We start from the raw sequence: 11,422 nt of genomic DNA, 5'->3' as shown, positions 1-11,422 counted from the left end.
TGCCCAGCCGGAAAACGAGGTATATTTATGAAAAATGACAACGAAAGTTGGGATGTACTCGGCGACTCACGGAAGCGTTACCGTGGCCCGTGGGCAGAGATAGGAAAATACTGACCGGGTAAAGAACCAATCAGATTGCAGGATTCGTTACCGTGCCCTCTAAAAAAACAATAAATTTCGTTATTTTGCCAGCAGGTATTCAATTCATCGGGAGAAAAAAGACTGTTTATCTTACTAAGTTTCGGGGTGATTAATCGTACTGACATAACTACGGATAAAGTTTGAAAATTGCTTTTTTTTTTCTTAACAAGAACCAAACGGAGAATATGAATGCTACTGTTGCTGCACTTAGCTTTGATTTAAAGGAACATACCAAAATTACCTTAATAAGCTCCATCCTTGGCCATCCTGATTTCGTTTGAGTTATTTAAGTGTCTTTAATGTTAGCCCACCCTAGCCAGCCTGTGTGGCTGACGAACAAAGAGGTGGAATAACCTGCTTTTGTAACCCGTGCCCCATAAACCACATTAAAGATTAATAAAACAAATAGCACTTCAAGACATGTATTTCCTGTTCTCAACAAACTCCAACATCGATTTTTACCACTGTCTTGTAAAATTTCCGCTGCGATTATTTCCGGTTACGTTTATCGCTTGTTTCCACTTGTTTACGCCCTAACACTTTTCACTGTTATAATCCATAAGTACCAAATAAATAAAATGATTAAAAGATAGGTAGGACGTAATTCTTTCATTTCAGCTCACCTCGGCGAAAAGAAACAAGCAAAAAGGGTCCTATAATAAGACCTTTTCGGAATGGTAACTTAAGAGAGATATTCGCGGTGTAATATTTCTTAGTTTTAGTGACGGAAACACGAATCCGCGAACATTATTAAGAGTCGTCATAGTTCCCCGTAAAAATTGCATCGACCGCGTAAGAAGGAAAGTTAACTGTGAACTAACAGAAATAATCCTCGCCCTACGCTTCCACTTGGTAGTATAAAATTGATTGGTTAGTTTTGAAGTGGTTGGCATTTGCTACGTCCCAGTCAGCAATGTGATTCGAACCACGTTTTTCTAAAGACTGATACTGAGACTGAAACTCTTTGCATTGGACTTACTAATTGCATCAACTACATTTGTAAAGGTGGATCACTTCTAGATCAGACTCTCCTAAACAGATGTCTTCAACCACCGCAATCGTATAAAAATCTTACTCACGACTTTTAAATTATAAAAGAGCCAAGCAGAACGACCTGACTGTACCTAAAGATCGAAAATTATCAATCACGACTGCCTTACGCACTTTAAAGTCCTACAACCCATGAACTTGCGACAGAACAGGCCAATCCGTCCACATGAACCCGATTTTTACGGATCAAGCACAATCAAATCGAACTCAGCTTCTGCTCAAAAATATTTGAGCAGAAATGCCTTCAATTTTGTAGCTCGTTTAAGTGTTTTGAGGCCAAGCACTTAAGATGGTAAAACTGATTTTTTTTTCAAGACATGGAACGTTCAGTGATTGGCTCAACGCAACAGATGAATAATGGCAAGGCTGAGTTCTTTTTGGAAACCAATAAACGTTAGTAGATCAAAAAGGATCGAATAGATGCTAAGTTTATGCAGAAGATCTAAACGATGTTTTGAGTGGTTTTTGTGGTTATTTCTGACCAGAACTGATATTAATCACTGTGGATATGTTCTCGCCCTTAGCTTTTCCACTTGTATCTTCTCTCCTCGTTACAAAATTTAAATTTGTTTTGAGTGATTCAATTGAATTACGCTCTTCAAGTGCAATCTCAGAAAAAGACAACTTTGTTCTGAAATTAGAAACTGGAAATCACCTTTGATAAAGTCCTCAACAAAAAATACTGCATCAGTTTGATCTTGATGTTTTATTAGTTCTTACCCCTTAAGCTACATATACTTTTTAAGGTCTATATGGGTGTGGCTCGAGGTCCATCAGCTTAGGGACAGTTTATTGTCACCCTTGTCACTGCACCAAAATGTATCCCATGGTTTTGATGTGTTTGCCTCCATTATCTGAAGATGGGCCATTAGCTGCCTCGTTTCCACACGTGTTGGTGTCATCATGATATCCTCCCGTACCAAAACCAATTCTAGAATCAGGGGTTACGCAGTCTCCCTCATTATTCCCAAGGAAACCAATCCTTGCTCTGGAAGAGCCGTTATTACTACCCATAGTATTGAACCCTTCTTTGTTGCAGTTATGCTGCAAGGACGCCGGCGAACCAATAAGCGTCTTCCACGTGTTACGACCCAGTGAGGTTGCGCGGTATTTTCCATCAGCGAGGAGTGCGTACAGTGAGTTGGCTTGCCTGTTGATGACAATGAACCTGGGCTGATGAAAAATCTTCATACCGAGGCAGATCTTGGAGAAGGATGTGTTCCAGTAGGTCGGTAACTTGGTCTCTAGTATATCAAAGCCAGTCTTGCCTCCAGCAAAGTTATAGGCATTTCTGTTGCTCCAGAATTGGGAATCGTAATGGAAGGTTCTCTGAAAAAAAAGAATTACACCTTTGATTTACCTTTGTTAATTTTAATAATATCGAGATTTTCTTAAAGGAGGCATGGAGTTAACCTGCGTGCCGTCAATCTTCATGGCGAGCGTCCATCCTCCATCCCCACATCCAAAGTTTCCCATGTGACAGAAAACAGGAATCGTTTGTGAACCAAACATCAGCGGGTATACTTGGCTTCGTCGCGACCTTAAGGAAAAAGAGGAAGTAAAATTAAAAATGGTCAACCTATGGGTACCCATTTGTGCCAAAATACCAAGCGCTAGTAACAAACTCAAATGTTACTGCTAAAATATCAATCACTAGTGACAAAACTCAAATGTTACTGCTAAAATACCAATCACCAGTGACAAATCTCAATCGTTGGTGCTAGTCTCGATTTCATTTGTCATCAATTTTTATCAAAGATGAACCATTGAAGTCTTGCTTACTTTTTTGAAATCTGATAAGGGAGATAAAGACCGGCACGGACTCCCAACGTGGCTTTTGTGGTCGCGTCGCATTATTGCCTTCAAAGTATATTTTTGCCCTCACAAGCGTGTCTTTCAGGGATTTTTTCTTTTTGTAAGAGATGATCGGAGCTTTTGTAAAAATCGTTTTCAGCAAGGGCTGGTTGTGTATCAGACTCCAATCCATTAGTATTTTTATTTTTAATTTTTAACCGCCGAGTGGTACGTTGCGACAGACGGCAATAAACGTTGGTAACCTTATGGCTTTTGTGCACGTGTAAGAGCTGATTGTCTTGAGGCAAAGTTGACCCCTAATAGAGACCATTCTATGATGTTTTCAGGGTACCCTTTTGCTTTGAGGTGTTGTTTAAACGGTTCCATTCTCTATGGTCGGTTTCGCTTTGTTGAATTAATCTCGTTCCGATTTACACCATAAAAATATTGGCAAATGACACTTCTATTTTCATACCCATAGCGGTTCCATGTGTTTGGAGGAAGTTCTCCTCATTGAATTGAAACGAATTTTCTTAAAGGATTAAGCCAAGCATTTCCCTAAGGTAGTGCGTTGGGATCGGTGCATTATGGTTGTAGAACTTTTTGTATGCTTCACATACTATGTTCGTTCCTTTTTCTTGAGGTATATTTGTGTATAAGCTAGAAACGTCCATTGATACTAGAATTGTTCAATCTTTCCGTTTAGGTTTTTTCTTGTACATAATGTCGCGGGATCAGTTTTTCATATTTAGAATTGTACATGAGGTTGAAGTTTTTGGCAGATTACCAAAACCGTTATCCTCATCTTGTCTCACTAATCGTGTCTTGTTTTCTGGACCTTGGGCTCAGATTAGTATCTTTGTCTATCTTTGTTTTTTCGAAGAACTTGGTATGTTATCCTTTACATAGGATTTTTGCAGTTGTTATATAGGCTGGAGTAGCAAAAAGATGATATTTTCTCAGAAGGGCCGTCAGAACCTAAGATTGTAGGTCTACCAACCGGTGTAGTTTTATGTATTTTCGAGAGCCTACAGAATACTGGTATTCAAGGTGGATTGGGAGTTTATGAAAGCCATTTCTTAGTCATGTCATCAAGTCACCCATGTGACAGAAAAAAGAAACTGGCTTTGAGTCTAAGTGCGGTTAGACGATCTACTAAATAAAGAATCTTCTCTGAAGGAAAGATTCAGTTGAAACATGATAAGAGCCAAGGCTTCCTCATGTTCAGTAAATGACACAAAGTACTTTTCGATCACACGACTCCTTTCAAGAGAGAAGCTCGTATGGAAGTTAATTATCAAGGTTGTTATGCTTAGTGCAACATTATTTTCCAGAATTATTACTATTATTAGTACTGTTATTTTCATATTCTCTCATTAAATTCCGCTCCGGCTCTGATTTTGTCAGTGAATAATTGACTTACACATTCTGGTCGAAAACTTCCTTACACGTCGAAGCTGAAAAAAAGAAAAAGAATGCCAACAGCAATAAACCCTTCGGGAAAAAAAAATGGAAAAAAAAATTGAAAAAAAAAAAAAAGATGGGATGGCGTCTTGAATGCTCTTAAAGGGAAAATGTACATGTGGAATAACAGATATATAACATTGTAATCCAGGTTTAAGAAAGTAATTGGTCGCTATTAGAGAGAAATAACAGATTAGAATAATCCTTAAGTACGAAAGTTATCAACTCCATTTAGTTGTAATGGCTATGAAATTCTCCATGAGCCAGTTTTTTGCGCTGGTTTGACTTTGGTGAGCTTTGTGATTGGTGCAGATACTCACTATGCGAAGAGGATGAAAGCAATCGTGACTTGGTCACTCGTGTTTTCGTAATTTGCATTGTTACCGGCGTCTAATGCGCTAGATGAAAATCAAAGCAGGGGAACTGCGAACTGAAGCTGCACCCCAAGCCCCGCGCGACCTCGCCGCTTTTACTCAAGCCGCTAAACGCTTTAAATGCACACATAAGACTGCTATCTACACGTCCATCAAGAAGTTAGCTTGGTGTTATTTTGAATTCTCGGTAATTTCTAAGGAAGCATTTATGGAAGTTCTTATCGACTTACTTTATATCTATTTCTCGATATACATGATTGTTGTAAACGAACTTCTCATTACAGTAGTCTAAACAGACAAAAACTGTACAAAAACTAGCTTAAAAAATAAAGCAGAAGAAATGTTACCCAAACGGCAGATATTTCCATCTCCATAGTATCCTTGTTTGCATGTACAGTTGTACGATCCCTTAGTATTGTTGCACACAGCATCAGCACTGCAATTGGATGTTCCCTCGATACACTCGTTTATGTCTGCAAGATTCAACCTCATTGATGTAGAGTATATTAAAGTTAAGTACAATGTACTTTAATAATTTAACCCTTAGGCTTATGCCAAAGATTTTCTGGTAAATATCATGTCACAAACTGAGGATGACAGTCTTTAATACCATCGGGGTGCATCATTCGTTAATGACAAAAAGGAATTTGATCGTCAATTGACCAATCGAAGCCTGTTTATTAATAATTTATTTGTTTAACTTCCCCTACGCTCCATCCATGGAGCTTATACAAAGAATATTTAGTCACTGATGGAAATACTGACATCTCCTCCATAAAACTTATAACATGCAGACGTATTTTACCTTCCTCGCAAGTCCGACCCTTGAATCCAGCGGAACACAAACACTGATAACTTTTGTCGGTAAAACCGCTGAGACAAGTGGAGTTGTTCTTGCAGGGTTTTTTTGCACAAGCACTCTGATGCAAAAATAAAAAAAAAAATCCTAGACATTTTGGTAAGACCCATACCCCTTGTCTTATAAGTCTTACTCCTTCTGGAGATGCAACGTTGTGATAAGACTTGTAAAAAGCCTCACATTCCAAATACATAGACTCTTAATCAAAATCAAAAGTAAGGGAGAAACAAGAATCGTTTTATTATGATACGCAACTAGCTATGCTCCCATTTTGTGCTCTGGAAGTAAGCTAAGTATCGAACGTATTTAAATTTGTAAGCCTGAACATTTAAAATTGAATATTGTGCTTTTATTTCAGCTTTAAACAAAGAAACCTACGCTGCACTCGGTATTAAATCATCATAGCTGGGAAAGAGTCCACCTGACGTTGACCATGTGTGAGCCTCTTATAGCAAAATGATAACACAGCAATGAAGCCCCAATCAATTTTCTCCAACTAAAATTCTCTTTTTTCGAGATTGGCAAACATACCACAATTGATCCTTTTCCAATTAACATATAGATGAATAGCAATGACAAATGTATTTAATTCTAATAATTGAAACGATGATTTCATGCTCGTGATCGTAAACGTAATTGCTATGGTATCGTAGCATTTTTCAATTAACTACCTCCTCAGCTGAATGATATAAAAATAGGTTTCGTGCTTCCTAAAATCATCTAGTCTGATTCGTGCCCTAAGTAACATTGTTCTTTTTGCAACTGCATTTTCCTGCTGTGTTTCAAAATCATTCCTTAAGTCATGCATTCAAGGTGTAATTAAACCTTACCTCAAAGAAATAGTGATGCGAACTCTTTTTTTCTTTGTATTCATTGGGGTTGCTGTACTTATCAAAAGACAGCAACTCACACCAAAAATCACCTTCAGCAGCCAGGTTCACGGAAACACACAGAGGATGGTGAAGGCATTTAAATGTGCATTCAAAGTCGTCGTACACCATAATTTCGTCAAGCTTAGGTACATCGAGATAACGAAACTTGTCGAACGAGAGCAGACCTTGCCTGGATATCTGTGATGAAGTCGCTGGTATGTCGTCGGGCTCTAAACTGGCTGCTCCTGTCGGTTAAGAGTACACGCGCCTTTTGTCGTTATGTTTCCTTTGTTTTGTTTTTTTTTCTAAATGCTTACTTTTAGGACTAGATGTTTGATGACACTTACTCAGGGACAACTAATTAGAGTGCGTAGTCTACCTGCACTTGCCATGAATAATTGTTCGCGATTAAAATTATTGTGACCGACAATAGATCGAAAAGGTATTCATTTCGCCAAAACAAAAAGAGCTATTAAAATAAAAACCGGCGTAGAAAAAAAGGAAGCTTGCAGATCTTACCTAGATCCTTTTCAACCAACAGCTTTTGGCAGATCTGATTATGAACTTTTTATGAACGAACCTCGAATTATTTCAAACTTTCAAAAGTGATAATATTTTACGCTAATTATTTTCTAGTATACTTCCTTTTCCTTTTTCTTAAACCTCTTTGTTTGTCTTGTAGTCGATGGTATCCATTGCCACCGGTGGAAGACTTGGGTGATGCAGGCGTTTATTACCAGAGATAAACGCACAAATAGGAAATTTACTATCTCAAACTCGCCGGTATACATTCAAGTTGAATAGGAGAAATTCAAAATTAGAAGTGCTGCTTTTGCTCAGCCAGGCCGTTATTTCTAAATTTAGTGAAGTACAGTAAATTGCTAAGTTTCCAAAAGGTTGAGCTACCCATTCTGCCAGAACTATTACAAGAAATTTTATAAACAGCCTGGACGACAGACGAGCTTTCTTGTAGAACTTCCTGTTCCACAGCCGAACAGATTCCTATTCAGAGGCTCCAAACGAAACATGAGTCGCACATTATATTTTTCCCGTGGACTGTGGACGTCATAGTCCATTTTTTAGTGAAAAAGTTGACAACGCGTGGGCAATAACCATTGCAGGAGACACAAAGAATAATGAAGGCATAATTTAAGGATAAAAGCTGCATTCACACTGCCATATTTTTTTTTCTATACCCGAGGGTGTAATACCAAACGAAAAAAAAAACACACTTGATTAACTTGGTTCATTTACTGGATATAAACGAAGAACCAGTCTAGTAAATCAAAATTTACATACGAAAGCAACGAAAACCATCTGCACTCTCCATTAAGTGACACTCACAAACCTTAATCGAATTTAAAGTGACTGCACTTTAAATACCATTCTTAGGAACACTTTCCAAATTGACACTAATAATGACTTAGGATTAACTTGACTATTTCGAATTTATCTTGACTTTTAGTGAATTCCCTCTTTCTTCCTCTTTAATTGAATGATAAACAAAGCAATAGGTCGTTTATACAGCGAAAAACCACCTTCGGCGACGGTATTTTTTCTGGATGGGAATGGAGAATTTCCTCTCTCTCTCGCATGGCATATTCAAGCATAAAAATCTTCAAAGTGCTCCATTCAGGCATCAAAAAACAAGGTGGTTTCGACTACTTTAAGACTAAAACAGATTCATGGAAAAATGTGAAAGAAATCGATTTTTTTAACCGAAATTCATTAGACCACTTCTTAGAGAGACTGCATCTCAACTACAATTGAGAGGGACTAATTTCCCCTCACTGACCTCCGCTCAGAAATGAGTAATGGGGAAACTAACCTTGCGAAGACACAAGTGCAGACATCATGAGGCACAAAACTAACAGAACGAAGATAATGATCAAATTCTTCATGGCTCTGAGCCCTCTGGAGACCGACTTCCCGAAAGACATACAAATTGACGCCTAAATTCTCTATCATTTTCTTTTTTTTAACTTCCTGACTTCCTTTAACCAATGAAATCTGAGTATTGATGGTAGTTAAGGGGGTAACTATCTCTGGTAACCAATCGTAGAACGCTTTTTTGCACCAACACTCAACAAGCCTTGTGCGTCATTCAAGAACATGAAGATTACACCACCTGGTGCATTTTACGATAGTTTGTTTTGAATATTTTAGACGCTTTTATTTTCATTCTATAGGTCTGCATCATGTGAAAAACTGGCAAGGCAAAAATACCAAAATTATAGGTTGGTCACGATCGAGATCATTAAAGTTATAAGCTAAAATTGGAGGTGCTGCAAGTGAATTTATGCACTTTACTATAAATTTGTTTTTATATACACTGACTATGATTTATCATAAAGGCTTAGCAATACTCATTAGGTAAACTTTGATAAATTATCACGACGTTGTGATATGAGGTGGCCAAACTAACTAGTTTTTACTGATTCTTTGATATATTTGTTTCCATTGTCTGACGACTGCGTTTCAGCTTCTTTTTATGTAAATCAGTCTGACTATCATAAAGAAGCCAGGCCACTTTCTGCTTTCAAAATAACATCAAAGCTTGATAAAAATCATTCAGGAGGATAAGGAGAATTATTTCTGAAAGTGGTTCACGAAAAAAACCTAATTTTGCTGTATAATATAATTCTAATTTGTTCCAATTATGCAAACCGTTCATCTATCGACTCAGCTGAAATTTTCATCGGTTAATTAATCATAACTTAATAACTTTTTTAAAATATATTTTTTATGACAAAACTGCGAGGCCATTTTAATTCATTTTGAAATTTTTTTACTCTTCTTACAGTGGTACAATTGGTATATGCTAATATTTCTCATTCTCCTTCTCCTTTTTTATCTCCCATTTAACTATCGAATTATTCAGCAAAACATTTAACAAGGCATTGAGTATCACGAAATGTGAGATAAAAAAACAAAACGAAAAACGGCTGGAAGATGACAAGCTTTGACTGGCGTGCCCCTCTTTTCTTCCTATCACATCATGTCTTCATCTGTCATTTATTGATTAGCATATGCACGCAATATATAGCCTGTTGTTATCTAGCGTGTCTTTGTGACCAGAGCACGGGATGTTTACTTTGGTAGAAAAATCGCTTAAAACTCTCGCATTTCATAAATTTGAAATGACCTGGCTTCCATAATAAGTTTTTGAGGTCTCGGCGGAATGGCAAGGTCGACGATAGCGACCACATCCCCTAGCTTTCTAATCCTCGAAATCGGAAGCGAGTTGAATTAGAATCTCTTACTCAGAGGAGAAGCAGGCTTAAAATGACTAAACTCTTACCTGAAGTCCTATTGTTTCTCGTGGTTCACCTTTCCAAACACTGCGATGAGACAATCGACGATTCCGATGAATTTGCTGCTTTATTTCTTAGGGTTGATATTGGAGTCATAATGAAGCCCCTCTGTAACAGGTTTAATATTGAAGTCGCAACACAAGTAGATATTCTTTTAGTTACCAGTGATACTGATTAATTCGTGCTTTGAATCGAAAACCTTGGTCACCGTAGCACTCAACCCTTCCTTAGTACATTTCAGAGACTCTGAGCAAACGAGACTAAACCGGTTTCAACCTTCTATTCGGCTTTCTTCGTTTTTCTTTGTTTTCTGCCTTTTACTTAAAATACATCTGCATTTTACAGCCACACTTTGGGCGCCGCTTTATGGCAGGTTATTGTTTCCTTGTTACTGAACCAAGATATACCTGCTATAACACGAGTTAGAGTTGACCGTATGCCCTCCTGTACCCAAACCAATTCTGAGATAAGGTACCCCTTAGGCTTATGGCAAAGATATCTGGTATTGGTTCACAAACTGAGATGTCAGTCTTTTAATACCACTAAGGGGCGTCTATCCTTATGACAAAAAAATACTTTAAATTGTCAATTGACCAAACGAAACCAGTTTTGTAATAATTTCTTTGTATAACTTCTCCCAAGCTCCATCCGTGGAGCTCATACTAGGATTTTCAAGTCACGGACGGAAATTATGACATCTTCTCCTTACAACTTAGAATATGCAAACTGTTGAATCCAGTGGAACACAAACACTTATTATTATTGTTAGTAAAACCGTTCAGACAAGCGGATTTGTTCTTGAAAGGTTTTTGCAAAAGTACTCTGATGCAAAAAAAAAAAAAAGAAAAAAAAAATCTTAAAACGTTTTATTAAGACCCATAACCCCTTGTCTTAAGTCGTGCTTCTTCTGGAGATACAACGCTGTAATAAGACATGTAAAAAGCCTCTCATAACAGATATATAGATTATAGATTCTTGATCCAAATCAAAACTTATGGAGAAACAAGAATCATTTTATCATGATATGCAATTAGTAGTATTCCTCTTTTGTTTTCTGTAAATAAGCTGAGTATCTTTTGGCGACAAAGCACCAAAAATATTTATATTTGAAAGCCTAGATGTTAAGAATTTAATACTGTGTTTTTATTTCAGCTTAAAAAAATATGAAGTCAATATTAAAAACTTCAGGCAAAAGTTTTAAAATCGACCTGCCGAACTATATTAGTTTGTAAACTATCGCGGATTGTGAACTTTGATGGCTTTTGAACTTTGATGGTTTGACACTTTTGACAGCTTTTGTCCTGTAGAACCAATCAGATTATTTGAATATCCAAGTCCACTCAAGAAGTGGGGAGAAACACTCGACTACGTCTCGTGTTTCTCCCTACACTTCTTTCGTGCTCTAGCCGCTTCCTGCGTGCTTTATAACAGAACAGAGCACAGTCAAGGCTTCTCTATTTGTTAATTTATGTAACTTCATGGTCTTTTTTCGGACATTTTATTGTCTTCCCTGTCACTGGACCAGGATATATCCAATGGCTTTGATGTGTTTGT

General features: G+C 37.5%; 2 protein-coding genes across 2 annotated transcripts; both read right to left on the bottom strand.

Moving 5' to 3' along the window:
• Positions 1–1,929: 1,929 nt before the first annotated feature.
• On the bottom strand, positions 1,930–2,725 carry LOC136282317 (uncharacterized skeletal organic matrix protein 5-like). Its single transcript, XM_066169840.1, has 2 exons — positions 2,605–2,725; positions 1,930–2,520 (listed from the first exon to the last, which is right to left on the bottom strand). The coding sequence occupies exons 1-2, from the start codon at positions 2,701–2,703 to the stop codon at positions 1,996–1,998; spliced, it is 624 nt and encodes a 207-aa protein (XP_066025937.1). The 5' UTR covers positions 2,704–2,725; the 3' UTR covers positions 1,930–1,995.
• A 1,679-nt stretch (positions 2,726–4,404) lies between these two features.
• LOC136282564 (protein kinase C-binding protein NELL2a-like) lies at positions 4,405–8,479 on the bottom strand. Its single transcript, XM_066170232.1, has 5 exons — positions 8,383–8,479; positions 6,513–6,799; positions 5,629–5,743; positions 5,171–5,296; positions 4,405–4,442 (listed from the first exon to the last, which is right to left on the bottom strand). Exons 1-5 carry the CDS (start codon positions 8,453–8,455, stop codon positions 4,405–4,407), a joined length of 639 nt encoding a protein of 212 aa, XP_066026329.1. The 5' UTR covers positions 8,456–8,479.
• Positions 8,480–11,422: the final 2,943 nt, after the last annotated feature.

This window comes from Pocillopora verrucosa, chromosome 7 (assembly GCF_036669915.1).
Source record: "Pocillopora verrucosa isolate sample1 chromosome 7, ASM3666991v2, whole genome shotgun sequence".
In the NCBI taxonomy this organism is placed as follows: domain Eukaryota; kingdom Metazoa; phylum Cnidaria; class Anthozoa; order Scleractinia; family Pocilloporidae; genus Pocillopora; species Pocillopora verrucosa.
This window is presented reverse-complemented; position numbering and strand designations above follow the sequence as displayed.

Bases quoted from the DNA above. Each gene is read 5' to 3' on its own strand.
- LOC136282317 (XM_066169840.1), bottom strand. From the start codon at position 2,703: ATGTTTGGTTCACAAACGATTCCTGTTTTCTGTCACATGGGAAACTTT. The intron at 2,521-2,604 runs GTTAACTCCATG...CTTTTTTTTCAG, and splicing joins TGAAGATTGACGGCACGCAG to AGAACCTTCCATTACGATTC.
- LOC136282564 (XM_066170232.1), bottom strand. From the start codon at position 8,455: ATGAAGAATTTGATCATTATCTTCGTTCTGTTAGTTTTGTGCCTCATG. The intron at 6,800-8,382 runs GTTAGTTTCCCC...CTTAACCGACAG, and splicing joins TGCACTTGTGTCTTCGCAAG to GAGCAGCCAGTTTAGAGCCC. The intron at 5,297-5,628 runs GTAAAATACGTC...TGAATCTTGCAG, and splicing joins GGGTCGGACTTGCGAGGAAG to ACATAAACGAGTGTATCGAG.